The 23487-nt window shown below is 45.4% G+C and overlaps 3 protein-coding genes across 6 annotated transcripts; 1 reads left to right on the top strand and 2 right to left on the bottom strand.

Moving 5' to 3' along the window:
• Positions 1-2698: 2698 nt before the first annotated feature.
• On the bottom strand, positions 2699-4523 carry LOC112876367 (ent-isokaurene C2/C3-hydroxylase-like). Its single transcript, XM_025940462.1, has 2 exons — positions 3579-4523; positions 2699-3498 (listed from the first exon to the last, which is right to left on the bottom strand). Exons 1-2 carry the CDS (start codon positions 4467-4469, stop codon positions 2872-2874), a joined length of 1518 nt encoding a protein of 505 aa, XP_025796247.1. The 5' UTR covers positions 4470-4523; the 3' UTR covers positions 2699-2871.
• Positions 4524-8586: 4063 nt separating this feature from the next.
• Positions 8587-14457, bottom strand: LOC112872561 (transcription factor-like protein DPB). Of its 2 annotated transcripts, none has more exons than XM_025935593.1 (9): positions 14044-14457; positions 13131-13207; positions 12870-12913; positions 12076-12153; positions 11845-11985; positions 11689-11757; positions 10736-10834; positions 9699-9769; positions 8587-9118 (listed from the first exon to the last, which is right to left on the bottom strand). In XM_025935593.1, exons 1-9 carry the CDS (start codon positions 14247-14249, stop codon positions 8887-8889), a joined length of 1017 nt encoding a protein of 338 aa, XP_025791378.1. In that variant the 5' UTR covers positions 14250-14457; the 3' UTR covers positions 8587-8886. The 2 variants fall into 2 exon arrangements, with proteins under 2 accessions (XP_025791378.1, XP_025791377.1); XM_025935592.1 differs by having other exon boundaries at positions 11845-11991; positions 14044-14455.
• A 3557-nt stretch (positions 14458-18014) lies between these two features.
• On the top strand, positions 18015-21969 carry LOC112877083 (organic cation/carnitine transporter 7). 3 transcript variants are annotated; one of them, XM_025941288.1, is made up of 7 exons: positions 18015-18285; positions 18385-18484; positions 19121-19389; positions 19854-20091; positions 20620-21151; positions 21247-21449; positions 21571-21969. In XM_025941288.1, exons 2-7 carry the CDS (start codon positions 18482-18484, stop codon positions 21799-21801), a joined length of 1476 nt encoding a protein of 491 aa, XP_025797073.1. In that variant the 5' UTR covers positions 18015-18285; positions 18385-18481; the 3' UTR covers positions 21802-21969. The 3 variants fall into 3 exon arrangements, with proteins under 3 accessions (XP_025797073.1, XP_025797074.1, XP_025797075.1); XM_025941289.1 differs by having other exon boundaries at positions 18376-18484; XM_025941290.1 differs by lacking the exons at positions 18015-18285; positions 18385-18484 and having other exon boundaries at positions 19231-19393.
• Positions 21970-23487: the final 1518 nt, after the last annotated feature.

The following is a 23487-nucleotide window of genomic DNA, read 5'->3' as shown; positions in this document are numbered from 1 at the left end:
CCCAAACGTCAAGATTGTATTAATCTGGGTCGAATTAATAAACACTGATGTGCTCATCAATGTCGAGAACCAATCACGCGCAGTTGTGTTTGCGCTCCATGAGCCTGCTAATACTTTGCAGGACTCCGACGAAGCATAATCACGCTGTCACGGCCTCGTCGAGAGCACCCGAGCAGGACAGTTCGCTGTAGGTTCCGGCTGCCGTCTTATTGGGGGCTATTCCATTCCGGTCACATGTGACTCGGATCAAATCCGTTGCAGCCGTCGTCCTCCTCTCCCATCTTCTTCCTCCGTCGTGGGCTGGCCGTGCTCCCCCGGCTCCGGTGTCAACCTGGCGCCTCCGCAGCTGACGCTAACCTGGCACCCATCCTCAACCTCGGCCTCCTTGCCCCCGCCACCGGTCCTGCCCAACAGGGATCCAGCCCCGCCCGGTTGGCGGTGCTCCCACGCCGCCTTGCCTCCGCCGCCCTGATCTTCCCTCTGTAGCCGCCGGCCATGTAAACCACCCCAACCCTAACAACCCAAAACTCTAACCCCGCCACCTCCACCACCACCCCGTCCGCCGGCGACCTCGAGCAGCGGCCGCTCCCCTCACCTCCCACTCCCGGCGGCTGCTCCACCCTCCCCCCTCCCCCGTACCTTGGAGGCGCGGCGAGCGGCGGCGGTGGCCGTGGGCCTTACATGGGCTTTCTGTGATAGATCCACTCACAGTCGCGTGCGGGACTGCGAACATTGGCGGTCCTATTGGGAGAACAGGCCCATCTAGTTCTACAGGCTGACCATATGAAGAGGAAATCTGTTTCGCAAAATAAATAAAAAGTCAAAATCAGCCTAAGTCTTATAACCTCCTAGTTCTGATATGGCTTTATCACACCCGGTTGAAAGATTCCTCCCCCTTCCCCTTCGAATTCTCCGTTGTGGTCAAGATTTCAGTTTCATTCCGCTGTGTCCTGCAGTGGGCATGAATTTAAACTGATAAGAAAATTTGGTGCAAAAGATTTTAAACTGAGTTGAACATTTTTTTAGGGGTTAAGAAGGCTTGTATCATTTCTATTTTCAGGTGAGTTCAGTGAGGGACTCGGATTTTATAGTCTGGGCGAACATAATAACTAATACAAGTTCATAAAAACACATCCACCACTAACAACTTTGTCAGGTCATGCTAGTCGTTGAATTGTGTTGCCTGTGAATGCGCCACGCCGGTGGCAAGAGGCCGCGCTGGCTTCAAGGCCTGTGCACGCCCTCGAGCGCGTCAGTGCTGAGCCACCGGCTTCAAGGGGAGTTCCAGAATTGGGAACATCACGTTGCTCTAGCTTGATCTGGATGTTGTTGTGATGTAGAATTGAGAATGCCGTAATGGGAAGGCTCTGCTTATTGAGACTTCCATGGAGAGGTTCAGGCGGCTGCGAGTTTGTGAGTTAAGCCTTGACCAGTTGCTGCTTGCATGCTGGCTCATGTCATGTGACGCCCACAAAAAAAAAATTTCTTGAATTGGCTAACATGTGCAGCTTTTTACTTGGGCAGGCACTCAGGGTCGCCGGGCCTTTTCCTGGGTGTGTTCAAAGGACCATCTGTGCAATTTTTTTTCTTACTCCAATATATAAGTCAAATATCTAGTTGCATTGGTAGAGAATTCAAAGGAAAAAAGTGGGGAAAGTGAACCGATTGTCTACCTTGACCTAGCGACACAAGATGATTTCCATGACAATCCAAAATATCTCACATGACAAGGGGATGTCTATTTTACACCTGGTTATTTTCTCATCCACCCCACACCTGAATTTTGGGCCATCGGAATCAAAGAGTCAAGATCAAATCACACTCCTCATCTCTTCCCCGCTTAGGATGGCAATTTTTCTCGTGGGGGCGGATCCCTGCGGGGACCCGACCCGAGTGGGGCAGGGATGGGGCTTATTTTTCCCCGCAGGGATATCAGGCCGAGGCCCCAAAATCCTATTAGGGTGGGGTGGGGACGAGTTTTCCTCCGTGGGGCACGACGGGGACCTGAAATTCCTTTCCTGACAACAATATTTCAAACGGCCTAGTAACAAAAGTGTAGCCTAGAAATCCAATAGCTCCGTATAAGTACTTGCTTCCCATAAACCCTAGCTCTATCCTCTCATTTTAATCCCCCACCCCACTCCTCGCTGCAGCAAACAGGCGGCGGCCGCCACCAGCTACCAGCTGTCCCCGCGCCCTCACCACGCGGCCTTCTCGTGCCCTCGCTGGACGTCCCCTCACTGCTCTCGCGCCTCCGGCCTCCGTGTGCCCACGCCGCCAGCCTCCTCGCTGCTCCTCGCCGGCCGTCCTCGAGAGTCGAGGCAGCTTCCCCCACGGGGCCCCACTGGGGATCAGGGGATTTTCGCCCCGTTGAGCATATCGAGGCAGGGGCGGAGAGCGAGATTCGGGGATCGAGGCAGGAGCGGGAGTTGTATCCTCGACCTGGCCCACCCTGTTGCCACCCTGACTCCCCACACATCTCTCTGGTGCTCCGCCCTTCACCTTGTGGTGCCGTCCCTAGCACCGCCGAGGTCCGCGACTTTATGCTCCTTTCTTTCTTAGTGCCCCCGGCGCTCACCCCCACCGACTCCATCATCCCACGATGGGACTCGGTGACCTACAAGACCAGGAGGTGGAAGAGGAAATTTCAGGTGGAGGTGAGGGATTTTCACTCAGGTATGATGTAGCAAAGCCGTATATTTAACAAGAGAGTGGTCCAATTGATTGGACATACATAATGCTTGTGACAAACTTATTTCCTCCCGCTCTTATCAAGCACACAATCAATCATGAATTGTGCCATATGCATATTGTTTCGTTCGTGCAGCACATGATGCATGTTGCTTCAATTACACACTATTTGATTACACATTATATAACCGGAGCAATGCGGGTAACCGGTTGCAAAATAAGGCCTATGTTCTTCTTCCCGATCAGTCCGGAAGCCTCCCAAACTTCGACATCCTTAGGCTCCACTCCGTTGGGCAGCTTCCAGTCAAAGTGGTATAGAAGGCTCGCTAGTGCGAGTTCGATGTTGGCCAGTCCAAGGTTCGCACCTGGGCACATACGCCTGCCGGATCCGAACGGGAGGAACTCATAGCTTGTCCCTTTGTAGTCAAGGTTCGTGCTTTCAAACCGCTCCGGTTTGAACTCCTCCGCATCATCCCAATACTTCGGGTCCCTGCAGATCGCCCACACGTTTACGAACACGGATGTGCCCTTAGGGATGTCGTAGCCCATGACCTGGCAGGTCTCGCGGCATTGCCGAGGGAGCAGCAGCGGCAGCGGGCAGTGCAGCCTGAGAGATTCCTTGATCACGAGCTTGAGGTACCCAAGCTCTGCACCGGCGAGGTCATCCTCGGTGATCGTGCTCTTCCCCTTTAAGGCCTCCCGGACCTCTGCCTGCGCTCTGGCCATCGCCGCAGGGTAGCGGATCAGCTCCGTCATGCACCAGTTCAGAGTGGTCGACGAGGTATCGCTGCCGGCGCCAAACAAGTCCTACAAGGAATGATCGATTTTCAGCTTGCCGGCAGACCCAGATGTGGTGAAGGCGGTGGTCATCGGAACAAGAGACTTACAAACATGAGCGCGACAATGGCGTCATTGGTGAGGGGTGTGGACAAGCTGGCCTCCTTCTGGATCCTGAGCAGGACGCCGATCAAGCCCTCGTGCGCCGTCTTGTCGCCGCGGTCCATGGCTTCCATCTTCTCGCGGATGATCTGCTCGAGGATGCGCGTGATCTTGTTCCGGCACGCGAGCGCCTTGCGCGGCGCCGTGCCAAGGACCTGCATGAGCCTAGACGACGGGAAGAGGTCGGCCACGGTCAGCACGGAAGTCTGCCGGACCGCGGTGTCGAAGGCTTCCAGGTACTCGTCCTGGTACTTGCACCGGCTGCCGATGGACTCCCTGACGAAGGTGTCGTTGATGAGTCTAGAGATCATCTTGGTCAGGTCGACGGTGGCGCCGGCGCAGGCGGACGCGGCGAGGGTCTGCATGAACCGCGCCGCCTCCTCCTCGCGGATGCGCTGGAAGGACTGCACGCGCGCGACGCTGAGCAGCTCGAGCACGGTGATCTTGCGGAGCTGGCGCCACCGCTCGCCGTAGGTGCCGAACACCAGGTCGGTGCCGTCGTAGGTGAGCACGGCGATGGTGGCGTTCAGGTAGCGGTCAGCGAACGTGATGTCGTGCGTCTTCATGACCGCCCGCGCGGCCTCCGGCGACGACACCACCAGCGTGGGCACCTCGCCCAGCCGGAGCATCATGAGCGGGCCGTGCTTCCGCGCGAGGTCGCGCATCGCACGGTAGATAGAGGGGCTGGTGACGAGGTGGTGGAGGCTGCCGATCAGCGGCAGCGTCCATGGCCCCGGGGGGAGGTTGAGCTTGGGTTTGGCGGCGAGCAGGGACTTGAACTTGGCGAGGACGACGACCAGCACGGCCACGGCCACGGCGAGGAGTGCCTTGTCCTCCATACTGGCTAGCTAGCTAGCTACTTGATATTAATTTGTAGGCAGGTTAATTCTCTTGCTTGCTCGATCGTGTTGGGGACGGGAAGCCTGCCGTGGCAAAATTTATAGCAGCAGTGGCGGGAGGATGCTTGCATTTCTGAATTGTTATCGTGGCGGGGAAAAAAAAGACGGTCCGTGTCAAACATCGCGGCCGGGCTGGCCGGTTTTTTTTTTTTTTTGATAAAAGGGCTGGACGCTTGGACCATGTGTCAACCAACCTAGGCAACTAGTGAGTAGCACTGAACTGACTACTCCACCCGTCCAATCAGGCGAATCACCTCCTTGTATGATTGTCAAATCAAAAGAGAAGGATGATTTGGCCATTCACGCAGCAATTTAGAAACGCACTTTTTTCTTTCAAAAAAAAGAAACGCACTTTTTGGGGAAAAAGAGACAAGTGATTATTCCTTGTCATTTTTATAGTGTGCGTACGTTTTCCAATGCTTGGATCATTTTATATTTCATTCAGTCTAACTGTCTTAATGTGTTATCCAAATGTACGCCATGATGACAACTGCGGGCAACAGTTAGTTGTTCAAAATTGTTGGTCACTCAAACTTTGAGATGTCATGTGTTTGTGTATAAATAAAATACTACAACTGCTACATACAAACGTGCTCGACTACTACTTCTCCTGTATAGAATAATAACTCGACCTCCTATGTTTCGAAACTGTAGAGCCGACGGAAGAGAGGCGCAACTAGGGATGGTAAATGGTTTTAAATTTTAACCTAGATAATCTAAAAGCCGGATTGTAAAAAGATCGGACTCTAATCTTATAAAATTTAGCTAAAAATATATAAGCACAAGGTTTCCTGGCACGCGAGCTGACCCCCGCCCTCTCATCCCTGCCAAGTGCCAATCGCTCGACCAGCGCGCGCGTGGAAGCCAGACAGCATGTGCTCCCGCTCCGCGCCCGGTGGAATGGCGGGCGGGTGCGGTGGGGCGCTTTTGGACGGACGGTGAGCTGCCGGCACGCGTTACTCAGCTGATGGAGGACGTAAACCAAATGATCAAAGATGGCGTCTCATCATCCAGAACTTGGCACGCATGCATGATTCTTCCATTGCTCTCGACGGTCTCGTCTTGCGCTTGCCATCATCTATCGTTGTCACCATCATTGGCATAGCGATTTCCTTTTTCTAGAGGAATTAATGGAGAGACTAAGCTCCACATGAGAAGACAAGAACTGCCAGTCTTTTCGCAAAAGGAAAGAATTAGAGGTCTGTCAAAAGATCCTGCGAGACTTCAACTGATGGACAGACCAACGGGCGTGCTGAGCCCTACAGCTTTCCGCACACGTGCTTCCACCAGGGCATGCCGTCCCCTGGCGTGCTGCTTTGTCGTGGACAAGTATCCAACTTCTGCCAGTACACCTAGTACAAAGCTAGCACAAATCATCAAAGGGAGTTTAGTGCACACTAATAGCAGGAAAAAAATGAAATGAGCTTTGGCACTAGAAAACCGGTGCGATTAAAAAAAGTGAAGAATAAAAGTTTGAGGCATGCAACACCAATGAATTCGAACCAGTAGTCCTAGCGGTGGGTCCTATTCGAATAGTAGGCTATAACTATTGCAAATTTCACAATGTTTAGTGCAAAAATAAGCAGTAGTGAGGTAACATGGAGAAAGAGGAGGAAGGAGTAAGATAAATTGATATTTATTCTTTTTTATGGGCAGTCCACAAGTTCAGGACGACCACAATGGGCTGAAAAAGCAGCCCGTAGCTATTAAAATATTTTTTTTACCTAGCTGAACCATTGTACAAAATACCCATAAAGCACTCCTTAGTATCAGCTAGCCATAGGCATATGGACCACCTAAATGGAGTAGAATAATATTTTCTCTCTTCCATTATTCTCGTTTTCCGTAACAAGTTTGATATTGGCTGCCGCTCGAGAAGGAAGAAGTAGCCTGGGTTGTTGGGCTGATTTTTTAAATTGAATTATGGGATTCAGTTTACTAGCTATTTTTACCTTTAATATTGTGTAAATTTCAATAGATAAGATCTACTGGCATGGATATCACCAATTTGGACTGGTTGGTCCAAATATATTAAAGTTATCCTAAGTATCTTTTGCTATGAACCACTGTATATGGACCACCTCTACGATGGTTGAAGTAGGTTTAGTCCCTATGGACTGCGTTTGGATCACATTGTGGTCACCTTACAGCCCAAAGGAACTCAGTTCGATAGTAGTTACATTGAACACTCAGTCTGGTCTATCTGGCTGTAAACAAGCACCTTAAGAAATCAAGCAAGCCGGCTTCAAATCTTCTTATCTCCAAACTCTGAAGAAGATGAAAAGGAAGTTTGACGGACCCTTAAAAACTCTTGGAGTAGGAGTTCACCGTTGTCATAGAAGCAGGGTATGTCACTTTGTGATACCCATTCTACACGCGTAGAAACAACGAGCTTAAAACAGAGTTTATTCTATATGTAAAAATTCAATGAGAATCGCAATCTTTTGAAGATACTTATAGGGATATGGTATATGTGCGTACATGCGTACGTGTGTTCGTACTTATGTACACGTAAACATCTGCATGTGTATTATATTTCAAAAATTATAAAATAGACATTAATAACAGAAAATTGAATATCCAAAAAATTAACCAAAGTAAGCAATGCTCCGTTGTTTAGATGTATTTTTGAACTAAGCTACAACATCAATAGAAACCAACGGTACTATCACAGTGCATGCGTTCTACATCCATTCGACCATTCGACAGAACACAGATTGATATTGCAGCAGTAACACATCGTCACCAATAAAACAAAAGAGTGTCTTTTTTTGCGATGAAAAAGCTGTCTAAATTAACTAGAGAATACAGAAGGGTGAAAAGCACAAACACAAAGGGAAGCATAAACAAACTCGGTGTAGATCACTTGGTTAAGTTACTTATGGTGGAAGTATGTCCGCCTAAATTTGTGTTTCCAACTTCAGCGGTAGCTGATGTGCTCATCTAATAGCGAGATGCATATGATACCTTCATCAAATATCAACTTATGTCGGGCCAGTTATCACACGGCATTCAACAATGCCATCAAAGTGATCCAAATCAGTCTAAACTAGAAAATACAATAGAAAACTTCTTCAATACAACTGGAAACTATACTCTTCCCTTGCGTTCCTTACGTGCTGGGACAGGGATCCTCTGCAGTAGTTAGCTCCTACATTTGAGTCGCTGACGTGTAGAACCGGGTCCACATGTCAGTGACTCAACTGCAGAGAGAAGTACTACATAGGATCCCTGTGGATGCTGTCGTTACTTCAATTAGACAATATCACTGTCGTTACCTTGTATCCCTTGCGTTTGTTGGTTTCAAATTCGGGTTCATTCTATACCGCTGTCGTTACTTCAATCAGACAGTATCACCGTTGGAACAATGGAACCATCCATTGTCTTTGACTCCTTGTCAGATTTTTGTTAGAGCCGTTAGCACATCTGTTTTCTTCTTCCTTGTTTCTTTCATCCTTCCAATCTCCCACCAAACTGGTCGTTCTACGGCAACAGCAGCTTCCCCTCCGAGCACGGTACACCAAAGCAGATGCAGCACACGAGCTCCCTAGTCGTTCTTCCTACCTGAGCGACAGATCCAAGCACCGATCTCTTTTTTTCCCAAGATCGAGCACGAGCTGGGCAGTTTCTGCTCCTCTCCTGCACATTTAGCACAGCTGAATCCAAGCCGCAGCTCCTTGTCTTCTCTGCTCTCCTCTTCCGCGGGCAAACGAGCGCTCATTGGTGCGTCGTCAAAATGAAGCGTAAACCTCGGTTCTTTCCCTCTGTTTCTTTAGTCGACTACGATCCGTTTTCTGATCAGCTTTAGTCATTTTTGTTCTCTCGAACGAACGTGCAACGTACGATCAGGTTGGTTTCCCGCACACATACATGCTGTGCATGAGTAGAAGCATAATCCACAGCAGAAACAATAGTGGGAATTTGCTGTACATGCCATCATGAAGCGACTGAATTTGAAAATAAAAATAAGTTTGCTTTTTACAGTACATGGCTTCAAATGCACTGACGTAGCGTGCCTTTCTGATATCTGAATTCCTCAAACACAAAACTGACAAAAGAAGCATGCAATATCCTGGAATATATTCTCATCTTAAATATGATGCCGACTTTTCCAGAAGATAATACTAAGCAATTACACTGAACCAAAGGATCCTTTCCTCAACAAGACAAGCAAAACCTAGGAGTTAAGTGAGCTAGGCATCTGGCACATCATGACGCCCATCGAACTACCATCAGCAAAGTAAAATTAGACCGCCATTGCCCTACCGACATAATTTACAAGCATTTTTACATGTAAAGCTAGCTGGGGGACAATAAACTAAAATATCTCATGAAACATCAACATGCGTATCAATGCCTAGTATTCATGCTTGACGCGCCCTTTTAGTATCCCTGGAATAGGAGGCGAGTTAGCTAGCCTAACTCCTCTTGGCCTCGCAGGCTGCGGCGATTGATGCCAATAATTGTTCGGTGTACTTGAGCACTCGCCTCCATTGGCAACAGGGGTTTGGGTGCCATCAGTTTCTTCTTTGCCAGATAACCCCATTGCTTTCAGTACAAAGGAATCATCCTGCAACTCAAATGGCGTGCTGCATTTTCAGAAATATACGAGTCAGCGAGGGTTTACGCTCAGGAGCCTTTCATGCTCAGTTATAGTGACTAAATTGTTTCAGTGTTATTCTAGAATGTATATATGATGTTTGAAGGTAAACCACAAATTTTGGAAGTATCCATTGCAGAAATGAGAAAAAGCTCATCAGCTCAAGTGAAGGCAAGTTCGATGTTCTTCACTGAATACTAATTCAAGGAACTGGGTATTTCCATCTGCTATCAGATTGAATATTAAGATCACAGAAGAGAGAAAAATCATCAGGGAGTTGATAGACAGGCTACTTTCTAAGTTTTTTTCGCCACCTAGCATTCACAAGTCATTAAAGAGTTTTGTGTACCAATAGTAGAAAAATCATGCAATGAAATTGCCGAGTCATCCAGTGAAAGCTACAGTAATATGCTACTGTAGCGTTGCTTGCTGCAGCCGCAGCTGCAGCAAGCACTACCGAACAGTTGGCACAAATCCAACAAATTCTTATCAGGAAACTTATCTTTTCGTTGGCAGTAAAAAACCAAGCTCACAATGTGAAGGAGAACAAAATAGAATTCTTGTTTTACCTATTGAAGTCAAAATGCACCAACTGCATATCTTCTGATATCTCCACTTCTACAGTTGCATGAGGACGTGTCTGTCACACAACAAAGGAGGTATTTGTCACAATGGTCAGGAAAAAGTGGGGGAACATGCATAATGATATGAAGCAAGGAATGCAAGTGATGAACAGTAATGGTGGCAAAGCCACCAGAGTTCACACAGAATGCTGCACCATAGCATCAATGCTGATGGTTCTTGCCCAAAAACGTTCACTACAATACAACCAATTCATAATACTGTAAAACACAAATGGCACTAGAGAATTTAAAATTCATAACAATACATTCAGAGTACCAGATCTGTTGTGCCCAATCAAGACATATACAGGATGCTAACTTCTATTTCCTGTTTTGCTTTATGTTTCATCTAGCTTCTATCATTGATTACTCCTGTATTCAATTCATAAAAAGCAGCAGAAAAATACCCTATTCAGGAATTTACTGTATGACCCACCAGCCACCAAATGACAGATGACCTGGCTAGTTCAGAGTATTTTGGAAACCAGCTTGAATTCCACCTAATCAGCTGCAGCTCATCTTACTTAGAATCTAAATCCAAAACTAAACAATACATTGCCTCCTTAGGAATAAGTCATGTATTGAAACCCTAGTAACAAAAATCGAGATTTTGAAGCTAAGTACCACTTTTAACCTTAAAAAACTTGATTGATATGTAGTATGTGAGAAGAACCATGTTTCTCTTTTGACATGAGATGACAGAGAGATTGCTACTAAGATAAGAGAAGAAAAGTGGGCCCTGTGAAAACAGGGTACTGGATGGAATTGGAATGTTTCCTCTCCAATCCGTAGGGCACCTAGTTGCTACAATTGCTCTAAACTAGCTCAAAAAGTTCTCTTTTTGAAACAGTATAATGAAGTCTTAGCAAGATCTGAGAAAACAGTATAATGAAGTCTTAGCAAGATCTGACCACTGGCATTCAAACATAGTGATACAGTTGCTCTCTAGACCCATATATGAAGAAGATGGAGAATTTCTTTACCTGAACTAGAATAAATGGCAAGGCCACTCCACCAGAAGGTGCATCTCCTGACCCATATAACTGCTCATTTCGTTGTACCAAGTTTTGGAGGCTTACATACTTCATAAAATAATAAATATAAGGTTCACAGAACATGAGAAAATATAAAAGAACAAATGGAATAAAACAACTAACAGCTAGATTTAATTGTGAACTTTACAATCATTTCAATTCCAACATTAAACATGAACGAACAGATATAATACTAACTCAATCTGCAATGGAGAAATACAGTTAGCAATATATAGACTGTTTAGCAACAATGACTCGGGGGTTTTCTCGGCCTGCGTGCGAGGTCTTCTTTTATTCAATGCTCGGGGGTTTCTTCCCCCCGCAGGCCGAGTTAGAAACAATGACTTGCAACTAATGTAATGAACCATGATTGGCAATGTTCCGATAAAGAGACAACTCATTTGTTCTTAAATTATGCAATGCGAAAGCAGTAGCCATTAAGTCCTCTTAGCATGTAAATAAAAGAATTATTCAGGACTCTAAAAAATAGCTATTCCTAAGATCCATACAGCAACTGAACTCAACTTTGCTTTAATTATACAATGGAACATAAACTCAAAGGGGCTTTTGCATTAACATCTAAATATCTAAAACAAAATGAAACAAAAGAGCAGTGAGGAAAGCTAGGCATTCGCCTAATCCTGTATGCACCAGATTGGTGTGGAACAGTAGTATGCACCATGTACTTCCCCAAATTTTCAAGATTCAGGTGAAGTTAATTTTTTAATGCAACAGAAACTATTGAGTTTACAATGCTGGATTCTTTTTTATGAAGCAAAAAAGTGATGCATAATTACTCCTCAATCACAAACCATAAGATTGGACAGGAAGAATATTCGCATTATCAGTTGACCATTGAAATATCACATAATAAAATAAAATAGAACCTGTTAAATCCTTACTTGATCTTGTAAATCCTGCAAATATGCACTTTTCTTGTCAATCCGACCTTTCAGTCCAACGATCTCTGTCTGCAGAATGCGCATAAACTTAATGAAATGACCGGACAAAGAAGCAAACTTTCAGGAAATACAAATTATTTGAGGCAAGAGCAGAACCTTCAATTCTTCAATATCATTCATACTTGTCTTGGGCAAGCCTCTCCACTGTATTTCCTTTTTATCTTTAGATATAATCTCCATAGCCATTAAGACATTCAGAGCATCATAAACTCTTCGTCGGATATTCTTTTCATCATACTGTTGCTGCATTTTTCACATCATCAGAATACTGCACTCAGGTACTTGATGTGTGGCTGACTAAGAATTGTAGTATTTCTTAGTTCTTACCGCGGAGGGATTATCAGGATCTGGAGAGTCAATATTAATGTTGGGGTCTGAAAACTCAGCAACCAGTTCATCAGCCACCTGAAAAGGCAGGCCACCATACGTATAAATTTTCTGAAGCAACAACAGTTGATAGAGGAGATGCAGGAGAAATGGGGTGACTTGTTTCATATAACTAAAAAATAATTAAGTGATTGAGGGCCAAACTGAATCTCCCCATTTGTTATGCCAAGATCTATTCCTAACATAGATCAATATCCCGAAATTTTTTTATTTTTTTTTAAGATCACGTATCCAAACTACTGTGAAGTTGCACTATCCATAAAAGTTTCTTCCCAGAAATGTTGAACATTACTTAGGCGTTCGCTATCTTTTTTTTCAAAAAATTGAGAAACTATAAACAGTTGTGCAACGCTATTTGTGCTACCCATGTCCCAGAAAGGCACCAATGTGATATTAAAACAAGCAAACTGTTATTCAGTGCATATCAACCTTTGCCAACAAAATAAGAGAAGGCCACAGTGGTAGGATAAATAAATGGAGACACTAGATCTTTTGCTCAAAATCCATACAGGGGTAAAGCATATCAGATGACTGGTTGAAACATATTTGGCTTACTTCTAAAACTTTGAAGGTGCATCTGTATGTTCTGTAGTACTCTCTAATGGCAGTCAGTGCCTAAGATTTGCTGGCTGCTATACTGAATTCACTGTGCAAAAATGATGCTATACAATGTGACTATACATGCACCAAAACAAGACTAGATATCGGTTACATAGAAAAAAAAGATTGAATACCTCATTGTAGGTTGTTCTCCCTTTGCTTTCAACTTTCTCACAGACTGGGAAAGAATAAATAAGAAAGTTCATGAGACTTTTAACACTAGCGTGAGGTGAAGTACTCATTAAACTGGCTCATTCAAAAGCATAGTACAGCACAGGTCTGATATGAACAAAAGAAAGCAAAAACCAAACAAGCCTTCATGTCAGGCGCGCTTGAGAAAAAAGAGGAGAGAACTGAATAAAGTATACAAGTGGTAAGGGAACTGTTCAAGCCACCTCTCATGCTGAATTGGCGCAACCCACGGCCATTTTTGTCAGGACCAACAGCGCGTGCCCCTCTCTTTTTCTTCTTGCTACATTACAAATAGAGAGCCAGCTATGTTTATAAATATGCTATGAGAATGGACAGGGAAATAAGTAAAACCAGATATATTGCAAGATGTCAAGATGAAGTTACCAAATATGAAACATAACAAATTGCATTGTGGTAGAGCCAAACAAATTTTAAGTGCTTTAAATGTTAACAGTTCCAGATCAATTAATAAGCTAGAACATCCACATCCAACCACAGAAAAGGGATGCAAATTTAATCATAGATAAATCAAATGTAGCAAAAAAAAGAAAATCATCCAGAAGTGATGTTCTCCATGCAAAGGTGCACATGAGCTGCTACAAGATCTATATAAAAGGCCAGATGCAAGAATTGTTATCTGTTAATGATAGAATGAACAGATATAACACCAATACGGTTGGGTTGCCACAAGCACTAGCTAGATTTCCAAATAACGATAAGTTGAGAAACCAAATTGAGACAATAAAGTTCATCAAGCATGCTGTGACACCAACAACAAAGTTGAGTGGCTTGTTTTAACGTGCTATTACAAACAGTCATAACAACTTTCTCAGGTTCAACAGCATCCTCCAAACACACTAGTGACCACTTCCACCAATTCGGCAATTCCGGCACACCAGAACAAGCTAGCGACTACACATGAAGCAAATCTAGCGCCCGAACAAATGCAGATCGGCATGGTACCATCCACACAACCAAATCCCTTCAGTTCAACCCCGCAAAACACCACTAGCTCACGCTGCACATCACACGGTCCCCGGAGCAAGTAATTAAGCTGGGGGGAGCGGGCACCGGAACTCCAGCAACGACGGAATCAAGGCGGCGGAGGTCACGAACCTCACGGCTGGCTGCGACGACGGCGCGTCGTCGGCCTGGAGGTCGAGTCCGTTGAGGCGGCGGGCCACGGTGCTCTCGCTGGCCGGCGTGGAGACCGAGGCAGAGGCCGAGGGCGCGGGGCCGCCCCTGTCGGAGGGGGAGCCGCCCCCGGCGCCGGTGGACGCGGAGTTGGCCGGCCCGCCGGAGGGACCGGCGCCGGAGACCATCGCGGGCGGGGATCGACCGGAATTGGGGTGGAGGCGGAGGGGAGAAACCCTAGCGACCCGACGAGAGGCGGGAGGGAATGGAGTCTGGAGGGGAGGAGAGAGGAGACAGGAGAGGCGGAGGCCGGAACCGACGGGGCGGGCACGGGGAAGAGCGCGGAGAAACGGGCTTGACGAATTTTTACTTCTTTTCTAGATCGCCTTTTTGCGGGGTTTTATTTGATTTGGCTCGAGTCTCTCAACTCTCAAGCAAAAAAACAACCGGCCCGAGCTGCTGTTTAAGTCTACAAACTGTTGGCCGGCCGAAATTGACTTTTTTACCGGAATTCTTTTTTTTCCACGGAATTTCAACTTTGAAAGGGAAAACATGAGAGATTTTGAAATTAGCAAGAAAAGATCATTTTATGAACTAAAAATTTCAACTTTGAAATTGAGCAAATTAGGGATTTAAACATCTTCGAAACTGATTCTGCAACTGGGTTTTGGACACAAGCTGATGTGTTTCGATGTTTGTAATCATTTCAAGTATGCAAGTTTTGTGTGTGTGTGTTTGTGGTCGCTAGCTTTGCAGTGTTTTTCCCCGTACACGTGCAAATGCTACAGTTCTATTGGGAGCGCTATGTATGTTGTCGTAACAAAAAGAAAAGGTACAAATTTTTAAAAGTGACATTGTATGTTGTTATAACAAAAGAAAAGAATATTAAATTCCAATTTATCACAAAGAGTAGCATATATCCATTCAAACAAAACAAGGAGAGCAAGTACAATCGAGAACTAGCAAAATAACCCGATGATAGGAAGATGATTGCATATGGACTTGCATTTTTTTTAACAGTGAGGTGGCATCGTGGCAAGCAAAACTAGATGAGATTACCTTTTATGATTAGTACTCCGTCCTTAGAAAAAAAATATAAATCTGCTGTTTATCTAGATCGTGACCCCCTGTACTTCGTATAAGCCGGCTGCTCCTAATCAAATTGCTAAGTATCTCCCATTTGCCAACATGATATATTACGTTTCAATCCTAGCCTAGTCTTTCCTTCACTTGTCTGTGTAACTTCCTTTTGTCGTTATGGGCGAACCTACGTACGACGGAAATTGTTAACAAACAAACACATCCGCGTAACTAGAAAAATCCAATTATTCATAAACGACCTAGAGACTAACATTGTTATGAAAATTTTTAATTCAATCTACCTAATTAAACCACATATTAGGTTTCAGAAATTGAACTACTCAAAAATATAATTAATCTGGATAAATCTAACACTCTACTAGTTTTGACTTATCACTAGAAACTCTAGCACGGCTTTGTCGCGCTTCTCTCTGGTTTGTGGCCAGTGTTACCATGATAAGGCACTCTTACGATTTACCTTTTATATACCATAGAAATATGTTGTATTAATCAGTAGCCATCCTGTAATTATAATTTATATCAATAAATTTTGGGATATGTTTGATTTTTCAAGCTAACGACTTGTTAGAAATATGGTCAACGGTGGAGTTATTCTAAAGTGTTTACCATAAACTTAAGCACTTTATCTAATTATTAAACCTATTCATATTCTTAAAGTTCAAAGACTTGTTATGTTATGGTTGATTTGTGCACACTCAATATTTGGTGGAGTCTCGACTTGAATTACTATTTCTTATATTTCTTATAAGGCTGGACACGCGACCATTGTTAAAAATGTAAAGACAACACTTGTCTTCTTTAGAAATTGAACAAAATAAATTGTGCAAACATGTAAATGTGAGTGTGCTTAAAATGGAAAACATACATCTTACACTACACATTTGTCCAGTTTAAAAGAATTCCAAATTAATTAGATAATTAAGTAAGCAGATAAATGAACTGATTTTTCATCATTTGGCCGTCGGTACTCTCAAATCTCTATCTCCTTGTGCTGTCTATTCTCCCAAACCTGCCAATGTAGAGTAGCTCGCTGGGAGGTCCTCTGTTGGCACACTTATTTGTAGGCCACTTTATTTTCCTATACAAATGACGCCATCATCTTCTTCCTTGAGCCTGGTGTGGATCGAGCACCATCTCTCCCCTAAATCGGCAGCACACGTGAAACCAAGAAGAATATCTTCTATCTCTTGCTGTCGATCCATCACATACATACGTGGCTAAAACTTAGGATCTCGTCGCTGCCATCCACCATTGCTGCCAGCCTATCACAACTACCACCCACCGAGTTTGTGATCCTCCGGCAGGGGCCGATGGGCGGCATGGCTGGCTTGGCCGAGCTCCGCGTGATGCTCTCCACAGGTAGGCGGGCTGAGCTCGGCCTCGGTGCCGCCGCAGCTGCTGGCGTGGGGGGCGAGGTGAGGTGCGGCGGCCGGTGCAGGCGGAGGCGAAAAGGAGCCCTGAGGCCGCGGCGCATGAGGAATTTGGGCGCTCGGCCGCCGCCCGCCGATGCAGCAGAGTCCGGTGCCGCGGTCGATGCTGCGGAGGCGGAGCTCGGGCGCTCGGCCATCGGTATTGCGGAGTCCGAGTGCAGCCGCCTGGCGTGCCTACACCACGCCAATTTTGCAGGGGACGGCGGCGCAGCGACCACGAGCTGCTGCTTCTTGGGGAAATCGACGAGATGGGTCGAGAAGCAGCCCGACTGCCAGAGAGACGGCCGGCGGCTGCCCACGGTGGTCACTGTCCTTTATTAATATGATCGGAGTATCGAACGGTTCTCATAGCGCGATGATGTGGCCCAATGGATGGCGCGATCGTGGTGCTCCGGCCGGCCGTAGACATGGCTCAACCTGCACTCGTTTTTGGCCCGATGGCAGGGTCAAGTTTTGTATATCAGAGATAACCTAACTTGAGCAAACTTCTCATAGGTTCGGTCTTGGAACCATAAGTTCGAATCTTTTTAAACACATGATACGGACGTGGATGTTTAGATACGCGTACTACACTAACCGATTTAAACAACACGTACGACACTAACCGATATAAACATGCACGTAACCCTATTTATACAATCCCTCAGAGTATACCCTGACAGATCCAAAGATTGGCGAAATTACCATAAAATCTTACTTTCAAAGAGCAGTTGCCTATCAACTAAGGTTTCGCGTTTGGTACAGCTTCAGCTTCTTCTGAAAAACAGATTCTGAAGTAGCTTCTTTGATGAAGGTGAAGCTGTTTTCAAAATCGTTTGGTGAAACATGGTTCTACGGTGTAAACTGAAAATAGTTTTACCAGATGCTTCATGGATGAAACCGCTGGAAAAATATCCCTTCGGCACAGCTTTATGTAAAATTTCTTTTGAAACTCTATAAGAAATTGAGCCAAAAAACGAGTTAGTTCCTAAATAAATGTAGAAAAATACGAGCTATAAATAGAAGAAAGGTGATAGGTGGTTGCAGGGGCTTTGTTAGTCCACAACATGAAAACGATCGAATGACCATTCCTGTAGCCCAATTGCTCTCTCATTCACTCAGTCAATTTTTTCCGAAATTGGTCGCCCCATCTTTATTTTTCTCTGAATTTCATTTTGACCGTATGGCATAGCCAACAGCCCAACATTCTTGACTATTCACGAGGAAATAGTATTTTTGCACACGAAAAAGGAAAACGCAGAAACCATCATACACGTTTTCTTGCAATTGCCCCCGCTCCACACGGTGACGCGCTGCGATGCCCGAAACAGCTCACGACGGGCGAGCCCCATGAGGAGGCCAGCACCACATGGGCGCGAGCCCCGGCGCGCTGACCATCGACCCTTCCACCACGCCATCTTCCCGGTCAAACCGCGGGCTCCATTTCTCAGCTCCCTTCCTCCCCCACCCCACCCCCATCCCCCACCACCCTCGGACTTTCGGAGCATCCCAAGTCATCGGGAGCCAAATCCCCCGAGGCATAAAGCGCAGGGATTTGCGCGCAGCAGAAGGCAGTGCTGCACCTGCACGCGCCCGGATTCGGGGTCCTCCGTCCGTTCCTGCCCCCCGGATCCCCGCCGCAGCCGCCGGCCGGATCAGGCGGCCGCAGATCCAGGAGGCGCATTCGCTCCCCCTCCTCCCTCGTTCCTGCCAGGTTCCCCTCTCGTGGCGCACTGGGTCGTCCTGCTTGCTGCTCCGGCGTGTTATTCCGTGGTCTGATCCCGTGTGGGTGCTTCTTGTCTAGATTTCTCAGGTGGGCGCGCGAGCGGAGGGTCGAATCTGATGCTCCCGGCTCGCTCGCGGAGGACCGCTGCGTGATAAGCTTCTGATTCGGCAGGGGAGCTACCGAAATGGTGAGGATCCCGTCAGCCTCCTCTCTTTAGATTCAGCGGTTCTGGCTCCTGTCGGTTGTTTGTTTCGCTCTCCAGCTGATGTTTTTTTGCTTTATGAACGCGCAAAGCGAGGGAAATACAAAAGTGAGGCTGTGACGTGCTGGGTGCTCTTCGTGGCTGGGGGCGTATTAGTGCCTTCTTGTTTGCTCAAGCTGGCTTTCAATTCGATGCTGAAGTTGCCCTGCACACCTGTACAGTGACTCTAGTGCTTTAAAATGTTCTCGGGATCCTGGTTGCCTCTTGTTGTATGATGCGTATGTTTACCCCTGTGGTTTTGTAAGTCTGCGTTACTTGAACCAACTTATTCGCGAGTGATAGGGGAAGCTTCCCTGTTTTGTTCTGTTTTGGTTGTATTTTGGCTTTTTGGATGATTTCTTGTAGACATAGGGGACCTTTTGGCTTTGGCTCTTGTTAGATTCACCACTAGATAAATAGAATCAACAAGGAAATGCTACTGTGGGCCTGCATACGAAAGCCAAATAAAGAAAAGTAAAGAAAAGAAGAAAAAAAATAACTCCTTGATTCAGCTGGCTAATCTGGTTATATTTGTACATTTACTAAACTCTATGGTTGACAACTGTTATCCTTACTTTGCAGATGGAGGAGCAATCAGCTTCATATACCGTGGATGACGCGCTCTTGTCATCAGGTTTTGGGAAGTTCCAGATGTTGATTTTTTCCTATGCTGGGATTGGCTTAATTGCAGAAGCGATGGAGATGATGTTGTTATCATTTGTCGGTCCATCAGTACAGCTAGAGTGGAAGCTTACTTCTCATCAGGAAAGCATGATTACAAGTTTTGTTTTTGTTGGAATGCTGATAGGAGCTTACTCATGGGGTGTGGTTTCAGACAACTATGGAAGGAGGCAGGTCCAATCTTTTACTGATGCCATGTACATTTTTGCACAAAATCGTGCAAGTCCATTCCTTCCTTGCTGATGTTTAGCATGGAGTTACCAAACTTGTTCCTGATCTTGTTTCTGTTGGCTAGTTGCTACTTCCTACTTCCTAACTATAGCTGATTAATAACATTGTCATGTTTGGAACCAGGATAGGTCCCATGTATATAAAAGTTCGTTTCTATTTACTTTCCAAAACCACCTCAGAATCATTGCGAAAATGAATGTCATGAATTAATTAGCAGCCAAGTTCATTTCTGTGTTACTTTCCAAAGCAACCTCTCAATATTTATTGTCATGAATTAATGATCTCCAAGGTACATTTTTCTTCCTAGATCCTAGAATAATTAGTTTAAAAAATAGGCTGTGCTTTTTAAATTGCTTGTGTGCATCATACAAGCCCTTACACTCTTTTTATCTGAATTATACAGGAAGGGCTTTCTCTTTACTGCCATCGTGACAAGTGGAGCTGGATTCTTGAGTGCTTTTGCTCCTAACTATCTGTCATTAATTTTTCTGAGGTTCTTAGTTGGTATTGGTTTGGGAGGAGGACCTGTTCTCGGATCTTGGTTCTTGGAGTTTGTTCCTGCACCAAATAGAGGAACTTGGATGGTGGTATTTTCTGCATTTTGGACTGTTGGGACCATCTTCGAGGCATCTCTTGCATGGGTATAATATTTTCCTGATTTCCCCTGATACTTTGAAACTGAGAAGGCTGTTCAAATTTGATAGTAGTGCCGGCAGCAAAATCAGAAATAAATACTACACATCAATTCCCATTGTATACTTCACCTTATGCAGTTGATCTGCAAATACTGTTACCGGTTATCATGTGGAACAATTAACCTGTAGTAGTGCTGATTTTCATGCAATCACTTAACCTGTAGTACTAACTAGCCTGTTACGTTCTTATGGGATTCATTGAAAGAAAAGGTACATGACATAAGAATAGATTTCAGGAAGGCTAGCAATCTGGAACATCACTTTTGAAAGGAACTTTAGTTATTAGGGCATAGAATCATAAGTTGTATGAAGTTTGCTCTACTTATTTGCTTACGAAGATCTATAATATGCTATCCTGGTTTGGATGCTCATAATCAGAGTGAAATACATTCTTGCAATAAAAAAGTAGATGTATTGGACTAGAAGATTTCACCATGTTTTTCCATGTCTAATTTTTCACCATACTAATGGCAGATGGTTATGCCCAAGTTTGGCTGGAGGTGGTTGTTAGCATTATCATCTGTTCCATCTTTCCTCCTGCTCCTATTTTATGCCATTACGCCAGAGTCACCAAGGTTCCTATGCATGAAAGGAAGAACCACTGAGGCCGTGGAGGTATTGGAGAAAATGGCAAGACTAAACAATGTGCAGCTACCTTCAGGCAGGCTTGTTTCGGATAAAAATATCGAGCTAGATGAAGTTTCAGGATCTTCGGAGTCCACAATACTTCTGGCTGATGCTGAAGTAAGTGATGGCATAGATAAAGACGAAGGTTCCGATTTCGGAGGTATCAAGTCCGTTGGCAAGCTACTTTCCCCAAAATTGATCAGAGCAACTCTACTTCTGTGGATGGCCTTCTTTGGAAATGCGTTTTCCTATTACGGGATTGTTCTTCTGACATCAGAGCTAAGTAATGGAAATAGGATATGTGCGAAACAGGAGGTTGAATCAGTACATTCAAATAATGCGAGCCTATATAAGAACGTTTTCATATCTAGTTTTGCAGGTTGGTTACTTCTGTACACACTATGATTATCGTAAGTATCTTCAGAAGTACGTGATCATGTAAATAACCAATGCTACCATGTTTTATTGAAACAGAGATCCCAGGGTCACTAATGTCGGCCATGGTCGTGGATAGATTTGGCCGGAGGCTTTCAATGGCGTCGATGCTCTTCACTAGCTGTGTTTTCCTATTCCCACTAGTCTTCTCCCGGACGGATATACTGACAAGAATCTCCCTGTTTGGTGCCCGGCTCTGTATTTCAGCCAGCTTCACCATTGTATACATATACGCTCCAGAGGTCAGTGTGGTTCTTCCGCAAACATCACTTCACTCTCCTTGTCCCTTGGTGATACTGAGTAACTGATAACCAATCTGTACCTGTGCTTGTATTTGATGGCTTGCCTTGGTCCATTGTTCAGATCTACCCGACCGCGGTGAGAACGACGGGCATCGGCATCGCGAGCTCGGTGGGCAGGATCGGGGGCATCCTCTGCCCGCTCGTCGCGGTGGCCATGGTGCACAGCTGCCATCAGACGACGGCGATCCTCCTCTTCGAGCTTGTAGTCTTCCTCTCCGGCCTGGCCGTCTCATTCTTCCCCTTCGAGACAAAGGGGTGTAGACTCAACGACACTGAGGTTGATATGAACTGATCGCGCGATTAGGTGTACTGTGGGAACATTTTATTCTTGGCGGAGAGAACATGGGGGTGCCTCGCTGATTGATCGGGGCGATTTTAATACGTTGTACACGATTGGTGTTTTGCTATTGAAGATAAATAAATCTGCCGACGGGATGTTGATCTCGTTGACTTGTTACAACGGGAGGGCGGTTAACGACGAGATGCATTCATTACCAACACCACCTAAACTTCCCTCCGCTATGGAGAGCTTGCTGACCATGTGTTTCAACCAGACTTCGTCAACTCCACCATGCCTAACTATGTATGCTGGCTTTGGAAGTTCCATTTCTGGATGGACTGAAACGGGCGTCCTGCTCGTATGTAGTTCAGGGCTTCAGGCACTTCGCCACGGTTGTCAACAATCTCAACACTTCATCTTGCGGCGTGGCTCGGCTAGGACAATTTTGCTCCTCTGTCAATGGTATTGTTCTCACCGCATCCGACTTGCTTTTGTGAAACATCATCGTCGATCTTCAGGGTGCATGCCTAGGGCTGGACCCCGAGCTGGCTCAGCTCGGCTCGGCCTGGCTCGTTTTCTTAACGAGTCAGCTCGGCTCAGCTCGTTAACAAAATGAGCAAAATTGCTGGCTTGGCTCGGCTCATTGATAGCTCGGGCTAGCTCATTAATAGCTCGAGCCAGCTCATTAGGCTCACGAGTTAGATGTAAATTTAACCACCTCAGTAAATTTAGAAGCTAACAGTAGAGGCTAAAGTTTCAGCTCGGCTATAAGTATTGTAGTACCAGCATGCATGTCTTAAAAAATAATTAAGGCTCCACTCTTGTTCCTTTGATCTCAGTTCCGTTACAACCTGCAGAATGGACTCCATGTCCATCTAACGATCTCTCATCTAAAAAATGCAGGTACATACTAAGTTTTAGTCACAAGCAAATATTAAATTAGTTTTGCAAAGAACTGTATTAATCTAACTATGTTTGAGTTGTACACCAAGTGAAGATAAAATGAATATTTAATTTTTTTTTCTACCGTGCTTTCTAACTCGATTGGCTCGTGAGCAGCTCACAAGTTCTCGAGCCAGCTCGTTAAGAAAGCAAGCAAAAATAGCTGCTCAGCTTGTTAGAAAATCCACCGAGGCGAGTCGAGCCGAGCTAGCTCGCCAGCCCACGCCCGGTTCTTGCTCTCCCAAAAGAGACAGTCGAGGATCTATTGGAGCAAGATAACCGGCTCCCACTTCTGTCTGACACCAAACCGAAAGTGTCCATGTCGACAATCCTTCTAAGCATCGTTCCTTGGCTAGCACACTCGACAATCATACACTGTTGTTGGACCAAGCATACTGAGCTCAACAAACGGTATCAATCAGTAATTTACAGACCATTATGATGAGGGGCTTGAGCATTTTGTTCCAATCTATCAATTATCAATCAGTAATGAAGGGCTTGAGCATTTTGTTGCAATCCACCAATTATCGGACTTCGTGCGTTGGGTGGGGTCGGGGGATTGGCGGGGGTAAGTTATCAATACGGTGCACTAAATTTTTATATTTCCTAGTCTTGTTAAATAAAAAATTGCATTTCTGTAAGAAATAGGTCCCAATTAGATTATTAATTGTGAACTAACAAGTTTATTGAGTGAAAATTTGTAGACTTTTTAGGTCCTACGGATGGATGCCAAATCACAGCAAGATCAGCCAAATC

Source organism: Panicum hallii, chromosome 9 (assembly GCF_002211085.1).
Source record: "Panicum hallii strain FIL2 chromosome 9, PHallii_v3.1, whole genome shotgun sequence".
Taxonomy (NCBI): Eukaryota; Viridiplantae; Streptophyta; class Magnoliopsida; order Poales; family Poaceae; genus Panicum; species Panicum hallii.
Note: the sequence above shows the minus strand (reverse complement) of the source record. Positions and strands in the feature narration are given on the sequence as shown.